The 23,956-nt window shown below is 46.4% G+C and overlaps 1 protein-coding gene across 2 annotated transcripts in view; it reads right to left on the bottom strand.

The window, feature by feature from the left end:
* Positions 1 to 15,859, bottom strand: part of CDH13 (cadherin 13) — a 1,187,477-nt gene extending 1,171,618 nt beyond the window's left edge. For both annotated transcript variants that reach the window (XM_033219143.1, XM_033219145.1), the window contains exon 1: positions 15,521 to 15,859. In XM_033219143.1, coding sequence (XP_033075034.1) covers positions 15,521 to 15,565 — 45 coding nt within the window. In that variant the 5' untranslated portion in view covers positions 15,566 to 15,859. The remainder of the gene's footprint in view (positions 1 to 15,520) is intronic.
* Positions 15,860 to 23,956: the final 8,097 nt, after the last annotated feature.

Raw genomic sequence — 23,956 nt, 5'->3', positions numbered from 1 at the left:
CATCACCCTCCTGCACACAACACATACCTAGCTGTTCATTTTTTTATTGTCTCTACCCCAGCCATTACATAAGCTCACCAGGGCAGGGGCTGGGCCTATCTTACTCATTTCTGTATTCCCAGAGCCTAGAAAAGTGTTGAGCAGTCAGTCAGTGCTGAGTAATATTTGTTGATAAATGACTTAATGCGTGAATGAGGGTAACTGTTTAGACAGCCTCCACTTTTCTCCCATCTCCTGTCCCTAAAACATCCGTAGTTCATTCCTTTGACCTCAACTGGCTTATTTACTCATTGCTGAAAAGTATTGAGACTATATCACATGTCAAAGATGAGGCCCTAAGGTAGCATTCTAGGGCTTTGGCATACTGATACCATCTAGTGGGAAAGAGAATATCTGCAGGTGGGTGCTTCACCAAATTCAGAAGGTTTTAAAAACTACCACTACCATAACTCTTTCTGTTACCCATTAGCTCTACTGAGGAAGTTTCCGTTAATGCATAATGGTGGCAAGAGAAATCTCGCATATTCACGCCTTACCCAGGGCATATACTGACAGTTCAACAACTTGCCATACCTTTCCATTTTTCCTGTTATGATGCTTCCCAAGTCATGGCTGCTCCCCATGACAGCAAAGACTCGGCAGGGAAGCACAGAGAGGTTAATGATGGCAGGGGTCACTCCTGCCCAGCAGAAGATAAGGGCAGGTGAATACACCCGCAGCCAACTATTCTGCAGAGGGGTCATTGTGAAATGAGCTTTACACAGTGCTTTTGTAGAGACCCAGCAGCAATGAGTCAGTTTCCCATGACTGTGACCAGCTCAATGACACATTCACTATTGGCTTGCCGGCTTTCCTTCTTCTTGGTCTCACTCTCCCCACTCGCTCACTTATGGGCCTTGAGATCATTTGCCATCTTAGCCCCCTGAACCCAATTCTGTGTCTCTATTTCTTTAGAGGAATTCAATCCAAGAGGGTGTTTAATCCCAAGATACTTTTGGGTAGCAAGAGTGCCTTAAAAATTGTAGTCCAGATAATTATTACAAAGCTCAATTATTCCTATGTTAGAGCTAGTCTGAGAATTATGTTCCACAGTTGACTACCAACATCTTTGCCTTGATAAAAGTTAATGTGAATAATCTCATGATATGTGACCTTAAAGAAGTACTATGATTTTCATGGTAACTAAGGCCAAAGAGAATGCCTGGTCCCCTTCGCTGGCCTCTGCCCTATCCCTGTCTAAACAAGTTTGACCAACTGGTAAGGCAGCTACTGGTTTAGATTAGTGGTTGGCAAATAGCAGCCTGAGGGCCAAATCTAGCTCTGCTTGTGTTTGTAAATAACATTTTATTGCCCTGCCCATTCATTTACATATTGACTGTGGCTGCTTTAAAGCTACACTGATAGAATTGAATAGTTGCAAGAGAAACCAGCTAGATAGCTCATTACAGAAAAAGGATATCTACCCCGGTTTAAATCATTGGTTGCCATATTTGTCAATTCCCAACAGTAAAATTTTAACACAAACAAAAAGTAGAGAGTTGACAAAAGTTGACCAACAACACTTTATCAGTAAGGACAAAAATGCCATCTATGTATTACTAACTTCATTTCACAAATGGTAGCACATTTCATTTCTACACCATAGAAAGGCCATTCCATCAGAACAAAGAATCCTCTATCCCAAGAGAGGGTGGTGGACAAGCTCAGAACAACTCTGTCTATCACTCTATCCCATTTGAACATTTTTCTACAGCACTATCACTACGCAAAACTACCATATTTATTTATTTTTCTTGTTTATTGTCTTTCTCCGCTATGAGAACACAAACTCCAAGGAGGGAAGGCAATCTTGTCTTTCTTAATCACTGCTGTCTCCCCCAGTGCTGAGAACTGTGCTTGAGATATTGTCTTCCCTCAGTAAATATTTGTTAAATGAAGGAGTTAACCAAATAGGGAATGCACAGATAGGCACGGCCACCAAGGGGCGGGACGGTGCACAGAGTGGCAAGGACCCTGTCAAAGGGGAGAGTGTCTGTCCACCAGAACGGGCTTGGAGGGCAAAGGCCATGCTCTTGCTGCTCTGTGGCCAGTACGGAAAACGGAGCTGGGTACATAATAAGCACTCAACACGTGTTTGTTGAATCAATGGCAACCCTCACTAAAGCACTTAAAAGGAAAAAACACTGGTCTGGTAAGACAAAAATAAACTTCAAGTTAGATTCAATCCAATTGCCACACCGTATAGATCCATGCGTCTCTACATAGCTACAGGCTATGTATTTCTTGTTTTCTTTTTGTTTGGGGAAAATATTACAAAGAGTAACTTGCAGGAAGCACTGACTTAGGCAACAGGGTTTCTTAGCACCCCTAGGGAAGAATGCCATCCAGCTGCAGGACACAGCAGCAGGCAGAATTTACCTACATGGTTGAAGTTGCAGGTGAGCCATGCCCAGGCATCTGTGGGCCATTCTCACTGGGATGTTCTTGCTGGGGAAACCATGCAGTGCAGGTGAGTTTTTTGGCCCTGGTCAAAAGCAAGGACACGGAGACTAAGAACACAAACGACCCTGGGCTAACCCAGTTCTGAAGGTTGCAATCAGGAGCCCAGACAGGAAGCCCAGGGCCCAGATCCACTTTGAGAGAAGAGGAACTCAAATGAGAAGTCATCCCAGGCAGCTATCTTGACTTTAAGGGAGCTAGAGATCAAAATAGACTAAAGGAAAGAATTCTTATATAATGAGGGGAGTGGGAAAGGAAACTTTTATATACTAGCGCAACACAGAGGAAAATAAATATGCACAGGAATAAAGATGTATGGGTATAAGCCCTGGTCCCAGTTCTTAGTGACTGTGTGGCCTTGAGCAAATGACTCCACCACTCAGAACTTCTTCTCATCATATATAAAATTGGGAATAAGAGTTGCCTCTAAGGGTTGCAGGAAGGATTCCAGATAACATGGGTAACTAGTGCATAGCAGCTACAGTAAATTGTGATTACATGGAGGGACTTTTAAAAAGTACTCATGGCACCAGTGCGCGCATTTGTGCATATACACACACACAGACACACACACACACACACACTGCCCTAATAGAGCCTCCTGGGAACAGCTGATGAGCACATACACTAAGAAGATGAGATCCCAATTTTTTTAGCAAAGACTTGGAATCAACCCAAATGTCCATCAGTGACAGACTGGATTAAGAAAATTTGGCGGCCGGGTGCGGTGGCTCAAGCCTGTAATCCCAGCACTTTGGGAGGCCGAGATGGGTGGATCACGAGGTCAGGAGATCGAGACCATCCTGGTCTACACGGTGAAACCCCGTCTCTACTAAAAAATACAAAAAACTAGCCGGGCGAGATGGCGGGTGCCTGTAGTCCCAGCTACTCGGGAGGCTGAGGCAGGAGAATGGCGTGAACCCGGGAGGTGGAGCTTGCAGTGAGCCGAGATTGCGCCACTGCACTCCAGCCTGGGCGACAGAGCGAGACTCCGTCTCAAAAAAAAAAAAAAAAAAGAAAATTTGGCACATATACACCATGGAATACTATGCAGCCATAAAAAAGGATGAGTTCATGTCCTTTATAGGGACATGGATGCAGCTGGAAACCATCATTCTCAGCAAACTATCGCAAGAACAGAAAACCAAATACCGCATGTTCTCATTCACAGGTGGGAATTGAACAATGAGATCACTTGGACTCAGGAAGGGGAACATCACACACCGGGGCCTATTGTGGGGAGGGGGGAGGGAGGAGGGATTGCATTAGGAGATATACCTAATGTAAATGACAAGTTAATGGGTGCAGCACACCAACATGGCACATGTATACATATGTAAGAAACCTGTACATTGTGCACATGTACCCTAGAACTTAAAGTATAATAATAATAAAACAAAGAAGATGAGATCCCACCAGATCAAGTGATTTTATGAGGCATGAATCCCCAGGGGAACAATCTTGGGGGACCTACTAATATGGGAACCGCCAAATCCTCCCTGGGGAGCAAACTTTATTTTTTTTTAATGTCCACGCATTATAAAATACACAGTCATTTCCCCCCTTAAGTTAGTCACATCCTGAAAGCCAAGGCCCCATGACTCCTTTAGACCATAAACTTCCTTGGGGAACAGGTTGAAAAGTAATACAACCAACATTTCTTAAGCATAAGATGGCATCATTAGCATACACTTATTAATTCTCACAAAAATCCTGCAGGGCAAGCACAGATATTCCTTTTTAGTTGTTTTAATACAGGGGAAAACAGACAAGGAGGGAAATGAAGTCACTTATCTGAGGCAACACAGTGTGTACATGGCTGGGTAGGGATTCAAGCTCACTTCCAAAGGGCTAGGAGGTCTCCCTAATGCCCCTAAGCAGTCCAAGACACCAGCAGCTCTGGGTCCAGGCAGCCCCAGGCTCTAATTCTGCTCCAGCGCATTTCCCGGTGAGGGCCCAGATTGCTGTGCTCACCTCTGGGTTCCCAGATTTGCAGCATTCTTCATACTTGGTAGCTATTCACATTTAAGGGAAGAAGGAAAAAAAAAAGACGGCAGAAAGAGGGAGGCAAGGCAGATGAAAGCAACCAAAGGAGGGCACAGCAGCCTCTCCTCCCTTTAGTCTATTTCAGCCTCTACTGTTTCCTATTGTAACAATTACCACATTTGTAATTATTCCAACTACTTACTTGTTTTTATCTGCTGCTCCCACAAGACTGTAAGCTCCATGAGACACGGATTCGGTTCATCTTGTTTACCTCTGAATTCCCTAAATGCTCAATAAATACTTGCTAAGTGAAGACATGGGCCCCAGGTGGACTCGCCCACACACAGACCCAGGTGCAAATCCCAGCTCACCACTTGTTATTCTGTAATTTTGGGCCAGTTCCTTAAACTCACCAGTTTCTTCATCTGTTAAAAGGGCACAGTAACTATACAGACCTCACCTTCTGAGGATAAAGTACCTAGGAGAGTGCCTGGCATACAGCACTCACTAAATATCTTTGTTGAGGAAAGCAGGAAGAAAAGAAGGGAAAGACAGCAGGAAAACAGCATTGACACGTTCGGAATCAATACTGCCACAGAACGCAATAATCTTTCTTACTGCAAAAATATGCAGAACTGCAAGGAGCAGAGGTACACCCTCTGTTTCTCACACATCAAACTTCATTCAGTGGCTGAGTCAAACTCACTAAGTATTTCTACAGGGCCCAGTTAGACAGCTGTAGAATCCTGGCCAAAGGACCTGTTTCCTTGTAAGTGGTAATGATTTAGATAATCTGCATGCATTTTTGCAGCAAATTAGACTTCCCTGCATTCTAACATCTTTTTACTCACTTGAACCTCCAAGTAACCTGGTCCATTTTACAGAGGAAAACATTGAAGCTGCTTGCTGAAGATCACACCACGAGTGAGGGGGGAGCTAGAAACAGGATCCAAGTCCATGGTGTGCTGGAGCCAGTTAGTATCAGGTAGCAAGAGCCCATTGTTAAATGTTTAGGAAACCCTCAGGTTGGTAGATTCAAATTGCCCATGATGGGAGTATTTACACCACAGAAATTGGCAAGAGCTACAAATTACTTGGTTGTATCTTGGTTTGGGTTTTGCTTTTTGGTTTGGGTATTTCTTGAGAGTGGCCCTGTTGTTAAACATTTACCAACATACCACTGCCGGGCACCCAGTTGAATATTCTCCTACTACACCAAAAACGGAAGCCACCAAGGCTACACCCAACATGCTGAAACGGAGGCTTGTTAGCATTCACGAAGTGATTGCTGAGGGTAGGAGATCATGATTTGCTTCATGTAAGAATTAGTTCTATATGCTGCTGATGGAATGTTCAAGAAACGATTAAAGGGCTTGGCAATGTTTCTCTCAAATATCTTGTGCATGAAAAGTCTCAGAGATTGGTTAATTATAGGGGCTGCACATCGGTCACTTTATTCAAGGGCATTTCCAGGCTCCCCCAGTGGCCTTCCCAGATGCAAGTATGGACTGGATCTGCTGGCAATACTGTAATGCAGGTCTTAGGTGCCTCTCCCAGGAACGTTCTGCAGCCTGGATTCCACTCCCACGTAGAGAAGCCCTCAGACTGACACTGTTTACAATGTCTAACACCTGGTCTCCTTGTTTGACTCTTCCTGCCAATTGGAAGAGTCAGAACTCAACCTGGCATCCTTAATCTCTCCCTGACCCTGCCATCTCCATACCCAGCCACCATCAAGGCCTGTCAAGTTATCCGCCTATATGTCTCTTGGATTATCTGAATAGGATTTAGTCCATTCTCACATTGCTATAAAGAACTGCCTGGGACTGGGTAATTTATAAAGACAAAAGGTTCAATTGGCTTGCAAGGCTGCATGCTGTAGAGGAAGTATGGCTGTAAAGGCCTCAGGAAACTTACAATCATGGCAGACGGGGAAGGGGAAGGAGGCACATCTTCACACAGCAAGCAGGAGAAAGAGGGCGCACAAAGGGGGAAGTGCTATACACTTTCAACCAGGTCTTGTGAGAATTCACTCACTATCACGACAACAGCAAGGGGAAATCCGCCCTCATGATCACCTAATCACCTCCCACTGGGCTTCACCTCCAACATTAGGGATTACAATTTGACATGAAATTTGGCTGGGGACATAGACCCAAACCATATCAGTCTACTTCGCTCATCTGCCCCATCTCTGTACCATCAATCCTGAATCCAGCACCCCATGATCTCAGCCCTAGACCAGACTCTCCTTTCCATTCTTACCCAGCTCCAACCCATTTGCTACTTGTAGCCAGAATGCAAATCTGATCACGTCACTCTGTACCTTTCCCTCATTACCCTCAATGGCTGCCACTTGCTCTGAGAAAAACACCGATATCCTTGCAGTGGTTGACAAGGCCCCATTGACTCTGGCACCTCCCAGCCACACTTCACACCACTGCCTTGGCTGTGTGGTGTTTCCCCTGAATAGAGGCTTCACCCAGACTGTGGCTTCTTCCTGGAATGCCTTTCCCCACCCACGACCCCTATTGTGTCTCTGTCTGGAAGCCCTACTGCTCCTCCAGATTTGGGCTCAAGCATCAGGTTGTCAGGGAAGCCACCCAGATCCTTCATCTGCTTCTGATGTCTTTCTTGTATTCATTCATTCATTTGTTCATTCATGTTTGCTGAGTATCTACTATGTGCCAGGGACTGTTCTAAGCCCTGGGAGTATAGAAGTGAACAAATCAAGCCACCATGTGTGCCACAATGGAGCTTATAGTCTAGTGGAGGAGAAAGACAACACCTAGGCAAAATACTTAGGACGGCATGACCTCACACAGCTGGGCTTCCTTCCCTCATTGCGATTGTCTCCATCTTAAATTATTCATTAATTGCTATTGATCCTTCCTGCCAAGCTGTGAGCCCCGAGAGAGCAGAGACTCAGTCTGCCTTATTAGCAGCTGCATTCTGAACACACAAGTGGTGCTTGGAACACAGTAGGTCCTCCACAGAGATCATAGGTATTTACTGGAGCCATTTGGTCTCAGGTGAATCCCCCTGAACTCAAGTTGCTTGAGTGCTTGGGGCCTGGGAGGAAAAGTCCCTAATGGCTGAATTTCTCAGGCCCCCCTTATTTGAGAAGACTCCCAGAAGCCTCTCTGGCTGTAACTTTAAGTTAGATAAAGAGTCAGGAAACTTTTTCTCTAAGGGACTAAATAGTAAATATTTTCAGCTTCGGGGGCCAGACAGTCTCAACTCTGTTGTTATAGCACAAAGGCAGCCATAAACAATTATATAAATGAATAGGTGTGGCTATCATCCAATAAAACTATTTATAAAACCAGGCTGCAGGCAGAAATTGGCTCACGGGCCATAATTTGCAACCCCTGAGTTAGATGATCCCAAATGCCCAACGGCTGATGGCAGTTGAGGAGGGATACTCCGATCAGTCTGAGTCAGCCTCGGTTCTGCTGGCAGTGTCCAGCAACTTTCCACAGGCCCTACATCAATCAGTCCACAGGGAGACAGGCACAGAAGCTCAAGCTTCAGGTGTTTGCAGCCAGCACCTTCTTCCTGCAGCACACAACACAGGAATGTCGTTCCCTAACACCTTGGGGGAAAGAAACATTGGCCTGAAGACCCTGTAAGGCAAGGATGGCGGCTGCCGCATTCCTTCCTTCCATTCCCCAGGCTTCTCCAGAGGCTGAGCTCATTTCCGGGCCCTGCCCAGGCATGTGGCAGGGCTGTTGATGGCTGAGCAGCTGCTGCCCTCCGCCCCAGCCCAGCCTGCGTTCAGCTAGGAGACACAGGGTCTTTGTGCCTCTGCAGCAGATCGGGTGACGCTCATTGGTGTCTTTGAAATGAGACATGACATGTCAAAACGTGCCTATTGCTAATGTTAATTTTCGAGAATTTAACTTCTGTTGGCAGCTGGCAGAGGAAAAACAATCACTTTTTTTAACATGTGTATATGGAGTTATATTTACCCTGATCTTTGGGGTCTGTAGCTATGGAAAACAAGAATCATCTGAGGCTCACCTGCTGGTATGGGAGGAGGCAGACAGATTAGTATTTACAGAGGCAGAGAGCATTAATTGTAGCATTAACACTGTGTATAGAATAGTCGTGGGTGTTAACTGTTAAAACAGATATAAAACGTCACACAAGCTCCAGGACGGTGCTAGGTGTGACAGTGTCCTATGCATAAGAGTACTCAGCCAGGCGCAGTGGCCCATGCCTGTTTATCCCAGCACTTGGAGAGGTGAGGCGGGTGGATCACGAGATCAGGAGTTCAAGACCAGCCTGGCCAAGATGGTGAAACCCCATCTCTACTAAAACTACAAAAATTAGCTGGGCCTGGTGGCGGTCAACTGTAATCCCAGCTACTCAGGAGGCTGAGGCACAGAATTGCTTAAACCCTGGAGGTGGAGGTTGCAGTGAGCCGAGATCGTGCCACTGCACTCTGACTTGGGTGACAGAGTGAGACTCTGTCTCAAAAAAAGTACTCTAGGTGACAAAGCTGCAGATGCAACTTTATCCTGAAGTTACAAAGGTGCTGAATATTAGGACAGTGTTCCCAGAGGCCCTGGCAAGTCTAAGTACAGTAAGTTATTGTGATGTTCTGGTTATGTCTATACCATGGGGGAGCAACACTCCACTCCTGGAATGACGATGTCCAGGTGTCACTGTTCTCCAAGGACAGTGATGCTCTTGGTACAACACTACATAGAGCAGGGGTCCCCAACCCCCAGGCCAGTACCAGTCCATGGCCTGTTAGAAACCAGGCCACACAGCAGGAAGTGAGTGGCCCGTGAGCAAGCAAAAGCTTCATCTGTATTTATAATGTCTCCCCAGCACTCGCATTACCGCCTGAGCTCCGCCTCCTGTCAGATCAGCCGTGGCACTGGATTTTCATAGGAGTTGGAACCCTATGTGAAGAGTGCATGCATGGGATCTAGGTCACATTCGCCTTATGAGAATCTAATGCCTGATGATCGGTTACTGTCTCCCGTCACCCCCAGATGGGACCATCTAGTGGCAGAAAAACAAGCTCAGGGCTCCCAGTGATTCTACATTATAGTGAGTTGTATAATTATTTCATTATATATTACAATGTAACAACATAGAAATTTAATGCATAATAAATGTAATGTGCTTGAATCATCCCAAAACCATCCCCTGACTTCCAGTCCATGGAAAAACTATCTTCCATAAAATCGGTCCCTGGTGCCAAAATGTTTGGGGACTGCTGACAGAGAGGGTATGAGGGCCTCTATGTGACCCCAGGGTTTCAGAGTCCCTTGACTGCCGGTGCATGATGACATTTTGTACCAACACACTGGTGTGCCAGGGCTTGTACTGACTCAGAGCTGCAGTGTGTCACTTCTCTGCATAACTCTTACACCTGAAGCAATGATCTGGGTGCTATGTCTCTCTGGGTGCTGTGTCACTCTGGGTGCCGTGTCTCTCTGGGTGCCGTGTCACTCTGGGTGCCGTGTCTCTCTGGGTGCTGTGTCACTCTGGGTGCCGTGTCACTCTGGGTGCCGTGTCTCTCTGGGTGCCGTGTCTCTCTGGGTGCCGTGTCTCTCTGGGTGCTGTGTCACTCTGGGTGCTGTGTCTCTCTGGGTGCCGTGTCTCTCTGGGTGCCGTGTCTCTCTGGGTGCTGTGTCTCTCTGGGTGCCGTGTCACTCTGGGTGTCCATTCAGCAGTGCTGCCAGTAATGTGCTCAGGAAGGGGCAGTCTCCTTGGTCATGCTGTTCCAAAGCACATATCAATGGAATTCCATCACAGGGAATGAGAAAAGGCCACTCCCTGCCTTTTCAAATAGACCATCACTGAGAAATTAACTGCATCAATTTGATCAAACCTCAACATTTGTGAAAGCAGAGGTTCCAAACTCAAAAAGCCCTAGAGGCAAGCAGGCAAAATTAGTGAGCACAGAAGGCTGGGTACTAGAGGGTGGTGGGGATTGTGGCAAGTTACTGAGGCACGTCCTGCCTAAACAGGGCAGTAGTGACTCAGCCCTGTCAAGTATGGCCATGTGGAAGTGTGGATCTAGGGCTGTCTGACCTGACTTTTTCAGAAATGCTAGAAAGCTGAATTTCTTTTTTATTAATGTACAATTTTCAAAACATTTGTGCCAAACAAAGTGCATCCACCGCCAAATTTAGTCTGTGGCTGCTACTTGGCAACCTCTGCCCAGAAGCCAGAGTTGCAGGGTTGGGATAGATGAGTTTCATTACCACCAAGCAGATGTCTTGAGGTTCAACCTGCTAAGCCAGAGGGTGACCCATTTACCTCCACAGACCCTGGCTCAGTCGGCACTTCAAGTTAGAAATGTCCTTTCTTCTCCTCTCCTGCCTTCCCCTAAGCTGCCTCTCTCAGCAGAGAAAGATGACTGTCCACCCTAACTCTAGAATAAGGCCACTGCTGAGTGCCTACTGCAGAAGCAAGAGATCCTACAGCCCAACCATTGTCTGTGCAGCCTGTTCATACCTGGGGAGCCAGGCCTGGGATCCCAGGTGGCTGCAGAAGAAGCAGGCTGTGGGGAATTATATTGGCAACATCCTTCAGGAGGGTCAGATTCTCACAGGTGCATGGGCACCTGGTCGACAGCTAAATAGAAACAGTGCCGAAACCACTGGTCACTTGGTTTGATTCTGTCCAGCTGATTATTGTAATTGGTTGACAGGCGGATATTTCCCTCTCCTTTTCAATGGGTGTTCGAAAGTGAGTGGACCAAGCTCAGGAGGCATGCTTCTGGGTGGTTATGTAAGGGGGAACGCTATCTCCTTCCACAGGCTTAACTGTTCCTGCCTTTTGGCTGCCTAAAGAATAAAATCAAGTCCAACCAAAGTCAAATGCCAGGAAATTTCAGAACTTCCTCACATTCCATATTGCATTGTCTACAAAGGTCTTTGAAATTCTCCCTGCTCCAATACTCAGAGGGGATACAGAGTTGAAGAATGAATTAGAACAGAACCAACTACAAAAGGGGAAAGGAAAGAAAGCAAGAAGAAAACTAGTGAGAAAACAAGAAAGCAAAAGGAAGAAAGCAAGCAAGCAAGAAAGAGAGAGACAGAGAAAGCAAGAAAGCAACAAGAAAGCTAGCAAGAAAGCAAAAGCAAGCAAGCAAGCAAGAGACACAGAAAGAACGACAGTGAAAAATGTCAGGATTTCTCATGTGGGGATGCTTGTGGCAAATAATGTGTAATAAAGAGAATAGTTTTGTTTTGATGGAGTTGCTACGCTGAAGTTCTTTAAAATGAGCTGTAGATTCAGAATTTTGTAATGCTGTGGATGGAGCCCTCTTCTGGAGAAATTTTTCAACAGGTATTACAAGATCAAAACGCACAGAGATGTACACACTCACTCAGATGCGCACATAGAAACACTGTTGGCTACTTAGATGACATGACTGTCACTCAGGTGTAAATTAAATCCGTAGTTTATCCTTTTCCTTACCTTCCACTAAACATAAATTAACTAGACTCCCTGAGCAATTGTATTTTTGGAAGGAAATAAGGATGTTTTCAAGAACCTAGCTATACTGTAATCTAAACATTGAACTTCAGATTGAGGCTCAATTTACACATCCAAGTGCTGATACTTTTAGATAATGCAGTTATCGGGTATGTTGGTTTGTTGGGCAATTTCACTATAACACATAAAGGATACCTCTGGAAGGAAATAGATTTTACTTAATGGAAAACCCAAGGGCTAAAGATAGAAAAGGGGAGAAGGGAGGCAGGCAGAGTAGGAGCGATCAGCTAAGATGACTGTTGGGGCTTTTAGTATAGACTGTGGAATTACACAAATTCCAGATTACATACTCAGCTTTGCAGTTTATTAAACCTGTTTTGGGACTTGCTAAAAAAAAAAAATATTCAGACAGGTGAACTCTATCACTGACTCCTTTTACTACATATTCCGTTTCCCTAGTGCTCTGGAAATCTTACAGGCTGTCATATATCAACCCGAGAGGGGCAGGGGACACCACTCTCTTCAACCCTGTGTCTTTTTCCTCATTCAAAAGGTTCTGCAAATAAACACTGCTCTTAAAACATAACACACTAATTTGCAGGAGCACTACAAGACACTGATTCTCATTGAAAATCCTGAAAGTCAAGATTCTGACCCCAAGAGAGAACTCCTCACTTTATAGCAAAATGTCAGAATTCCATGGAACATTTTTAGTCACTCCCAAGTGACTGTCCTCCAAGCCTGAACCACTCCCTAAATTCCTAATTCTTGGGGGATTACTCATTCATTGTTAGAACCCTTGGTTAGTTGTAAGTGCTACCCAAATAGGGAGGGGAATCACATTTACCACGGAATTTTTTGCTCATTTCTTTCTTGATTTGTTTCATACTCATTACTTATCATAGGCAAATTCCAGAGGCCACTTCTGGGACAGACTTCCCCAAAACACCCCAGGGGATAGGAGAGGTGAGTGTTCAACGGTGCCAGCTTCCAGTCATTGATGCTTAGAATTCCTCACCTCCTACCAAAATGCCTAAAACAATAAGCAAGCCAACAAGCTTACAGAGATTGATGGCTTCCAAAGCCGGACCCAATGCTTTACAACTGTGGTGGAAAAAAATATACAGGCTTGCCTGAACACCACCAGGGCCCAGTGACTAATTTGCTTTATTACATTGTTTTTCCCTTCTGTTTTCTCTCTGCCTCAGGAAAGTTTTGTTTTTACTTGTCGACTCAAAGGCTTTAAAACTTTCCCCACTTTTTTCTATGGCACACAGAGCTCTGCAGTGGAACTTCTTGCCGGTTAACTGGATTGCATCAAAATGATTTTTCTGTGAGGTACTATTGCTACCGGGATATCCATTACTATCCTAATGTAGACATTTGCTCTGATATGCATAACAATTGAAAATAGAAATAAGCCTCTCAGGGCAATCATTTCAATTCACAGCAAAATCTCTGCTTCCTTCGTCTAAATAAATAGAGTGAGCCTTCAGAACCCACCTGTGCCAGCCTGGCCCTGGGTGAGGAGACGCACCAGTTCATTTGCAAAAAGAACCATGCACAGAACCCTTAGTGCATAAAAATCGATCTTGCGGCCCTGTCACATGCTCTGTCTTGCTCTAAAGGAGGCATAACTTTGGGCAAGCCCTGGAATCTGAACTGAGGTTGAAACCTGCCAAGAAAAAAAGAGGACTGTGAAGTCCTGGACAACGCAATGGTAAGCGCTCTCAGACACCCACAGCTCCCAGAGTGGCATGCATTGCATAGGACATCCTGTTGAATGCAATCCTATCCACTCAGCAGTCCTAGGAAGGCAGCAGATTATTTTACAATGGAGAACTTGGAAGCTCAAAGAGGTTAAACAACTTGCCCAGGGTGGTACCACTAGCAGATGGCAGGAAGGATCTGTCTCAATCCTTTCTGTCTGAAGCATGCTCCAAACCGCCTTGCTAAACTGGAGTATATGTACACACATACAGCCTTAGGGATCTTTAGGGTACAGGACATCTGGAAAACTGGTTCACAGCCAGGCTTGGGATCCATGGCAAGACTCAAGATTGTAGAGACCCCAAGATAATCAACCAGCAAAGCCTGGTAGAAAAGGAGCTATAACTGGGCAGCCCTCAATGGGGACTGTATATCCAAGAAAGAAACAAGTCAGGAGCATGGGAGTGGGCTCAGCAGCCAGGCACTTGAATCTCCCCTGGTACTATCACACATCACTGCATTCTGAGACGTTAGCCCATTTCCAAAGTCTAACCCCCAACATTGCTCTAGCACTGTCTCCCCTTAGAAGGCTGCTCCTGTCTCCCCATCCCAGACAGTCCCTACCTGGGATCCCCAACTCCCTTCCCCTCCCTCTCACCCGCAAACTCACACCTGAGGCTCTACCCCAGCCAGGAACTCAACACTTATTCCTAGCACCCTGAGGCACTCCCTGTCTCTTTCCCTCCTCTCTGCCCGGCCCTGCCCTGCCCTGGCTCCTGTCCACCCACTTGAAGGCTGCCAGCTCACTCCAAGTCCCAAAGCCTGCCAGAGAGGCGATGGGGGACTGGAACGGGTGCTCTCCGAAACCACAGGCCCCCGAGTAGCGATGGGCGTGCCCCCCACAGCCGCCAGCACCCCAGGCCTGGCCTCGGAGCGCTGCTTTCCTGCACTCAAACTTCCCGAAATCTCTGAGATGCAGAGGTGATTGCAGGCGGACCGCGTCTCCCTCGCCCCCTCTCCTGGTTGGCGGGCCCTTCCCTCGCGCCGCAGCGCTCGGAGGGTTAACAGGCAGCTGCAGCCCGGGTGGGCAAGGCTTGAACTTTTCTCTACGCTCCGCTCCCGCCCAGGGAAGGCAGCAGAGGCGGCAGCCGGGGATCAGGCCGGAGCTCCAGCTGGCTGGACAATAGGGGTGCGGGGGGCTGGGGCCTGCGCCCTGGCAGGGGACGCGCTCCGGCCCTTTCGGGGCCGGGGTCTGGGAGCAAAAGGACCCCGACGCGGGTACGGCCGGCGCCGGCGCCTTTGAGCGACAGCGGCAGCTGGGCTGCGGCTCTCTGCTGCCCCGAGGCGCCTTCCAGCGCGCAACCGGGCTGTGCCAGGGGGCCCGGTCGCCCCGGGAAGTCGGTGGTTCCTGCTCGGCCTCTCCAGCCCGGCAGCCCGCAATCCGGACTCGAGCAGCGCTTCCGCCGCTGGGCGTTCAGCTGGGTTGGAAACCGCGGCTCGTTGGAGTCGCCTCCAACTGAGTCCTTCTCCAATGCACGGAGCCTCCGGAGGAGGGAACCAAAGTTACCCCACTTGATGTGGGCGAGAATGTCGCCCCTGCTAGCAAAAAAGGACCGGGAGCTCTCTCCTCCTCCCGTGAACAAACCTATACACACACACAAGCCAGAGTGGGAGCCTGTGTGTGAGGGGGCGCCTAGGATCTCTGGGCTCGGAATGACCTCCCTGCCGAGCCCCGATCTGTCTTCGCCGCCGCGACCGGAGGCCCCGACCCCCCGAAAGCCCCCTCACCCTGCCCGTGCCGGGCGATCTGAATGCAGAAACGGGGCGCGGAGCGCGCCCGGCAGCCCCTCTTCCCTACCTGGGACAGGAGAACGCACAGAACGAGCGGAGTTCTCGGCTGCATTTTGTCCGACTAGAAGCGCCCGGCGGCGTTTTCATTCATGCACGCGGCTGCACTGAGCATATTTTCCGTGGGAGCCAGGCTTTGAGGAGAGGCTCTGCCTCGCCAGCCAGCCAACTTCCCAAATAGATCAGCAGCAGCATCACGAAAGCATTGGGTAGAGGCTGATGACCAGGACCAATGGCTTTACAAGACGGATTCCTTCACAACGCTCCCTCGTTTTGCATGGCAGATACGGGGTGAGCACCTCGCGAGGAGCGAGCCCCGCGGAGGTGGCAGCCCATTTGCTTCTTTGGACTGTTGGGGCTCAGCCTCACAAATCAGGCTGGTCAATGCCAGCTGATTCCACTTTTCCAGAGAATGGAATTGCACGGGGGACTGGCGGCCACTTCCAGCCTAGTGCAAAAAGATTCTCTTTATTAAAATGTTAATAAGATCTACTCTATTTCCAATAAATCAAATAAAATGACCCCAGCAGTACCAGCCCTTTCTATTCCTGGCAAGCCTTGGCAGTGGATTTTGTTTTTCTTTTTTCCTTTTTTCCCCCCCATTGTGGCCCAAATCATGATGGTGTTTGGTGTTTTCCTGCCATCTCACAAATCACAAAGAGGACAGATCAATTCGAGCTTGCAGAAAAAATTCCATCAAAGGGCAATACATTTTATTAACTGCTCAGGTGAGAGTCTGACTAGCCACCTACTCCACAAATGTGCATCTGGCACCACAGCTGGGATCTGGATTGGAGAAAACTTCTTTTTTTATATATGGATGTTACCTTTCAGAAGCTCTGAACTACCCCCAGGTACTCAGAACAGCCGTAGTCACTGCTTAAGGGATTTTATAGATGGGGTGCTTTGGGACTGAGGGTAAGAGGGACATCTAGGTCTGCCTTCCCTAGTAGAAATCTAAGAATATGCAGGGAAGACCTTAATTTATCATTTCCATGCAGCCTTCCTTTAAAAAGAATTTAAGGTGTTTTACATTAAAGGACATTTGTGCAATAGAATTTACAAACCAAAATAGAAAATCTGGGCCAGAAGGAAAAGTTCAGCAAACTGAAATGACAAGCCCAAATTCTAATGTATTTGCTCTGATTTGGATAAGAGCTTCCTGATAGCCAAAGCAATAAAAGAAACATCAGTTACACAGTTTCGTTGTAGAAACATGTAGGCAATGTCTTTCAGCGTTATTTTCCATGGGCTAAATACAGGAATAAATGCATTATGTAACATGTAACATAGCAGGACACTGAGCCATGGACCATGCCAAGATCCAGTGGACGGGGATGTATTTCTAGCATCTGGCACAGGTCCTGGAACATGGAGATAGCAATTAGTGTGTGTTAAAGAAATAGATGGCTAGACTCAATCAAGATGCAGCAGAAGGTGGGGAGGGGCAAGGAGTCTGGAGCCACATCATCTAGGCACAGCCCCCAGATCTGCCACTTACTCGTAAGTTACTCAAACTCTCTGCCTCCATTTGTTCACAGGTAAAATGAAAATACGAATTATACTGAATTCATAAGGTTGTGGTGAGGATTAAGTGACGACATAATCACAGAGTAAATATAAGGTGATGTGCCTTTTAAGATTCCTTCACTGGCTACTGTTTGGTCAGAAGGTTATCTCCTGTGGTCCCAAGGTCATTGATAAAGATGCAATGATGTCTGAAGCTTGGCTGCTGTAGCCAGCACTGGTCCAACAGATGGCAATGTTGGCAAAACAACCCCCAGATGAAACTGGAAAAGGTGAATCTTGCTGCTTCTCCCACTCATTTCCCTGCCTAAATAGGGTCATCTGTCCCGGAGTCTCTGATCAATACAGTCTGACAGATGATGTCACAGATCATGACACTTTGGAATCCATGTGTGTGGAGATCTATCCTCACGTCTCCCTCTGGTTTACCAGGGAACTTCAGAGTCAAACAGGCTTCAAATCAAGGCATCCTGAAATATCCAGACTTTTCTCCATTCCAAGGAGGGCACCATCTTGTCATTCAGGGCCAGTTAAACTGAGCCCATGGCTTAGCAATACAAAGATAGCGAAAGAGAGCAGAGGACAGCTCGGGAGGTGAGAAACCACCATGAGGAACTAGACCGCAGAAGACGAGGATCTAGCTAGGTTTCTATCTGCAGCAGCTCAGTTAAGGGAAGCAGTCCCTCAGAGGAGGGAGTGTCCAAGGCTGCCTTCTAAGGACAGTTTGGTGCTGTGGATTTTAGTTCTGCTGGCCTTCTGTGGTCTCCCCATTCCCTTGTCCTTAGTGCTGATTACCAAATATTTCCAATTTTTCCCGTTTTGGGATCATGGTAGGATTGCATTTGCTGGACCCCTTGTCCTGGGATGGGGCAGTGTGTGTACATCTAGCCAATGACCCATGTGCAAAAGCACCATGTCCCTTCAAGCCTGGAGCATTTAATTGCCAGTGTGAGACAGATTGGTTTCCCTGGATGTGCTTTGTGCCCCAGTATTTCCCCAAGGGGGGAAAAACTCTTGGGTGAGACAGCTTGGTTTGGCCAAGGGCAATTCTCTGGTTTGTCCTCAAATTCATCAACTATATATAAAAAGAGGCCATTGGCAGAATGACCAGTAATGAGTTTGTGATGCCCAGGCCATGGAAGACCTCATGAGTCTGATGCTACCAATTAAGATGGATGTCATTTGGTGAAAATCCTGCTGATTCTGTCCCCTGCAAAGTCCTGCTCAGGCATTTGTGAAGGTCCCAGGCTTTTGTCCTGGTCTGTTCTACTGGCAGGCAGAGTGGCTCCAGTAAACCTCACCTGGTTCCAGGTGAGTGTGCCCAAAAGGCCAGTCTTCATTCCTTTCTTGCCTCAATCCCCACAGATTGGCTTCTCAGGAATGAGACAAGTTGACTTCTGGAGTGTCCTTAGGCATTGAGGCTCACTTCTGTAATCCCACAAGGTTCCAAACATGCCGAGCCTACTAAGGTGGAAAAAGATTTGTCAGAAAGGTAAGACCTGAATTGAGATCTTCAGATTCCACCTACATGAGGCAAGTCACTTTTGTACCCTACGACTCAGTTTGTTATCAATAAAATGGGAATAATAACATGATAACACTCCCAGGACTATTGTAAATATTGATGTTTCTCTCCCCCTCTATCATCTATGCCTCTCGACTTTCAGAGAATGTGCATTTCACCAAACAACAAGAGATCATACTTTGTCCAACAAAAACAGAAGAAAAATTATTTCATTCCAATGATAAAAGGCTTCTGAAGAAGAAATCCATTCTCCTTTGTTTTGCTTTGCTTTTTATTTAGTTCCCTAATAGGGATTTTTTGGCTGATGAATTGATTGATGTGGCAAATAAATACTAAAGCTGAACCCTACGTATCCCCACTCTGCCACCTACCCCATATCATCCCCCGACTAAGCCCCAGCTGCTGTAGCATCTGTGGGCTCCTCGAGAAGCTGTGTCTGCCTTTAGACGCATTCGAGGTTCACACCCCTTTTCCAGACGCAGCAGCCTAGCTTGGCACTGAGGGAATAATCCAACAGCCAGCAGCTGCCTCCTGTGGGTGCCAAGGGTTGAGCTTGTTTCCTGTCCTTGGCTGATGTTGATGAAGGCATTCCACAGTGGGTGGATGTGGCTGTGTGAGTGTGTGCATGTTTCTGTGTGTATGCATACAAGCACATGGGTGTGTGTGTGTAGGGGGAGGGGTGACTGGCTTATAGTCCAGCAGAGATAATGTATTCAAATTTTGCTATGCTTTCAATGTGCTGCTATGATGAGGCATTTGTATAGAGTGGGGTTAATCCAGCTAGGAGCCCTTATGCAACAATGCAGCGATTAGGTGTGTCTGGGGACCTGGATAACTGGGACCTACTTGGACAGCATGCAGGGAAGACCGTATCACACAGCACTACAACATACCTTCATGCTAATGTCTCACTCCCTACAATGGGAACACCTGCTAAAAACACCCAAGATTAGGACAATGCACCATCCTACAACAAGTCTCCCTGGCTACCAAAGTGCTGACCAAAAGTGGCATTCCTGATCACTCCTAAGCCACAAACACTGCTTCGTGTTTCTTCCTGGCCCCTGCGTTACTTGACCTTCTGCTACGCATGGTTGTGTGCATTATCATCTCAATCCTTCACTCCAACCTGCATCTGTGCCCTTTGCCCCTTGGCCTTGGGTTTAGCCATTCGACTTCTGTGACAAATTAAATGAAGCAGAAGGGATGAGGTGCCAGTTATAAGCTCAGGTCCCAAGAGACCCTCTGTGTTTTAGCTTGCTCTTGCAAAAGCTCCTACTGATGTCTTGAAAAGAGCATTTGTGGGCTATCCCACTGGTCCTAGGAGGAAAGATGAGCCCCTCATGGGCCCATAGATGCTTGAACAAGCCCAGCGGAATCTGCCCAGCTCAGCTGATTGGCAGTATGTAACCTGAAAATAAGCAATTGCTTTACATTTTGAGGTGATTTGTTTTGTAGCGATAATTAATGAGTGATTACATCTGTTGGCTTGCTAGCTGTCTCTTCCTCTGGAATATAAGCTCATTTCTGTATTTTTACTGCTGTAGGCTCAGAACAAGGTCTGGAGCATGGCAGGTGCTTAGAAGACTTGGTTTGAGCGGGTAAATTAAGTGGCTTTTGTGTTGAAAAATGTGTGATGCTGAGAGGCCCATCACATGAAGCTCCCTACGATGCAAGGTCTTCTCGCAATAGTCCAGACCAGGACTAGACACAGTGAAGGACATGTGTGAGCCTGTGGGTGTCTGAAGATCTTTTGTGGAGGACACATAGGGTGTGATATCCTTCTGAATTTCCTCGATGTAGGCAGAGCCCACACATTTAAGAATAAGACAAAAAATACTCCTTCATCTTTTTAGGTTCTGCCCTAATCCAGTGTCCTCTGTGATACGTTTAATACAAGCATAACTTCCACACTAGCGATGGAGATGAAACCAGGGTTGACTTTTAGGCCATCTCAGTTAAATTGGCCCAATTGTCTTTAGGGCTTCAGTCCCTCATGAGAAGCAAAACTGGGCATTCAGACACTAATTTTTATTCTCTGAACAAGAAGCAGTTAAAACCCCCCTCTAGGTGTCTCCCTTACCCAAAATTAGTGGCTGGGGTTATTTTTACACAAAGAATCATCTCAGTGCCAATTCAGTATGGCAATGATGTTTACAGTGTGGCCCAAGACCGGCAGCATCAGCATCACCTGGAAACTTGTCAGCAATGAAAATTTCCAGGTAGGTCAAGCCCCTAGTTCTACCGGTTTGGAAATTCAGGGGTGGAGTCTAACACTCTGTGTTTAACAAGCCCTTGGAATGTATACTTTGAAAACCAATGCTCCAGAGAGTTCTCCACTACTCACTCACAAATATTTATTTATTCATTCAAAAAACATCCCTACAGTCCCTATTGCCTATTAGCCCCTAGGTTAAGCAACAGGGAAATAAATTATGAGGCATGGTGTGTATGCTGAAGAAAATATGACTAATTGGGAGAGATGCTGTTATAATGTGCTACAGGGGGTGCTGAAACACTGTCAAGGTAGCCAGAGCTATGGAGGACCATGTGTTTAAGAAAAGACGAGGGGGCCGGTCACACTGGCTCATGCCTGTAATCCCAACACATTGGGAGGCTGAGGCAGGTGGATCACTTGAGTCCAGAAGTTCAGGACCAGCCTGGGCAACATGGTAAAACCCCACCCTCACAAAAAATACAAAAATTAGCTGGGCGTGGTGGCACATGCCTGTGGTCCCAGCTACTCAGGAGGCCAAGGTGGGAGGATCGCCTGAGTCCGGGAGGCAGAGGTTGCAGTGAGCCAAGATTGTGCCACTCTACTCCAGCCTGGGTGACAGAGTGAGACCCTGTCTGAAGGAAAAAAATTAAAAATAAAAAAGAAGAGACAACGGATCCACTGCTGGTTTCCATTATGTGTCAGATCCACTGCTGGTTTCCATTATGTGTCAAAAACCATCATGGGTCTCCACTTTGCACATGCTGTATTTTTCATATCCATTGATGAGAAAAGAAATAACTGCAAAGGAAAGCTCATAATTCAACGCTTCCTTCTAGCAGAATTTGAAGTTTATTCTTTACAACCGCATATAGGTAAAGGTCCAAAATGACAGTGTCTGTGTTTGTGTCGGGGGGTATCATTTATTCACTTGACAAGCAATGCTTACTGTGTATTTAGATAAGATCTCTTACAATGGCTTCACAGCCCTCCTGTCCCAATCTGCCCGTCTCTGCTCCCCAAGTCAGGAATCACTGAGCTAGAACAAAGGGAAAGTGAAGAAAAAAAGGCATTTGTGGAAGTGGCTGGTGACCAGAGGGATGGCAGAAGGCAAGGCTGGGCAGTTTAGGGGTTCAGATGAGAACTAGCTTAATCAACCTTAGGAGACTAAACTTTATCCTACTGGCAAGAGGGAAACATTTAAAATGCTTCAACAGAGGTTTAATGTCTAATTTACAGTTTAGGAAGATCATTCCAGCCACATTGGAAGATGGATTGAATTGAGGCCCAGAACTGAGGAAGAAAGACTTCTTAGCAGACTGTTGTACACAACATAGAGGAGATAACGAGAGCAAGAACTCTTTTCATCAGGTTCCTAACTAGTGAGTGGTATACGAATATGACATGGACATCTCTCCTTCTGCCCCACACAGTGTCTGGCACAAAACATGAGCCTACGCAATAGTAGATGAATGAATGAATAGTAGATGAAACTTACTTATGAATATGGTAGATTTGCTTTGAGCCCTAATTCTTCACCTCTACCTGGATCTAATTCCTGCTTCATCAAAGGTGGAGTGAACATACTGCACTTTGACTTTGGGCTTGTCCATTTGGCTTGCACTGGTGAATCAAATGAGATGGAGATGGCAGTGTGCACTTCTAAGCACACATCTTAAGAGCCCTTTGTTCTCTTGTGCCACTGCCATTTCCATGAAAGGAACATTTCCTGGATGTCCAGCTGGTCCAAAAAAGATGAGAAACATGTGAAGCTGAGACACTCCATTCCGTCTCACATCTGCAGTGAGATCTGACTGCCCCAGCCTAGATCAGACCAGCCAAACCTCAGTCAATCCATTGGAATAAATCTTTACTGCCATATGACACAGAGATAGCTGTGATTGCTTTATCCAGAAATAGCTGACTTATATATAAATGAACCCCCTTCTTGGGACTATGTGTAGCTCAGGGAATGGGCAAAAAGCTGAATACTTACATCTGGCATAGATATTTACATGGGTACAGCCAACACTTCATATCTATCACAAATTCAATTCCTTGATAATTCCTTGACTCACCAAATGGCCCTCTCCTTCCACCCATCTAATCCAAGCTGACTGTCCCCTTGCAAATCCCATTTCCTCTTCAATATTTACTGCAAAGCTACTGAATTTCTCTCTGGTTGTTTTTCTTATGCCAACATGATTGTAAGGCCATCACTTAACAATTACTTGGGAAAATTTATTTACAATGCAATGCAGATTGGTGAATGTTTGCATTGGATAAATTTATTTACAATGTAATCCAAATCTGCCAATGCCTCTAGTAGATAAAATTGTGCTGCTCCTATAAAAAGCAACCCATTCGGTTAATGGTTTCTATGGTCTTTTATGAATAGACCAAGGTCAGGACCACCATAATGAGTTGGGGAAAGTTAATCGATGGAAGCAAGTTAAGCACAGAAAACTACATTTCAATGATTCTGAATGTGTGACAGCTGTCAGAATTTAACCAAATGAGACCCAGAAAAGGCAAATAATTGAGCTAGAACAAAGGGAAAGTGAAGAAAATCTGAGGTTCTGTGGATTTAAAATGACAGGTGTGCAATTTCCATTAAGTCGGGGATGATGTCTGTCCCTCTCTCTCGGATGCTCATTGCCTGCACATTGCCTGGCACTGAGCAGACATTTAATAGACAGGAGTCGGATGCATCAGTAAGAGAGTGCAGGTGCATCGTAGAGTTCTTCCTTATTCCTGCAAGTCTGCTGTTTCTAGTACTTACATTTACTGCAGCAAAACAAAATATCCAACAGCACATCTCTTGTACCTCAGCATCCATCTCCCACAGGTTCTCAAAGTGCAGTCCTATTATGCATCCCCATTCAGTCCCAACACTCCAAGTGGACAAAGAAATTGTCTACACTGGTCCTGTTTCCAATGCACAAAAGTTGAAAGTGAGTATGTTGACTCACTAAATTCTCTCTTGGCGCGTGATAGGAAAGGGAAGCTCACCACGGCCCACAAGGTCTTACAAAGCTCTCTCCTGTCTCCCTCTCCAAATTCATTCCATTTCCACTTTCCGCTTGCTCGCTGCACTCTGCCCTTCTCTTGGCTATCAAATCTGTCAAGCTCTTCCCCACCTCTGCACACATTCTAGTCTCTCCATCTGGAATGTTCTT

The sequence above is a fragment of the Trachypithecus francoisi genome, unplaced genomic scaffold (genome assembly GCF_009764315.1).
Source record: "Trachypithecus francoisi isolate TF-2019V2 unplaced genomic scaffold, Tfra_2.0 Lachesis_group10, whole genome shotgun sequence".
Classification (NCBI taxonomy): domain Eukaryota; kingdom Metazoa; phylum Chordata; class Mammalia; order Primates; family Cercopithecidae; genus Trachypithecus; species Trachypithecus francoisi.
The sequence above is the reverse complement of the archived record's forward strand: the minus strand, read 5'-3'. Positions and strand labels throughout refer to the sequence as shown.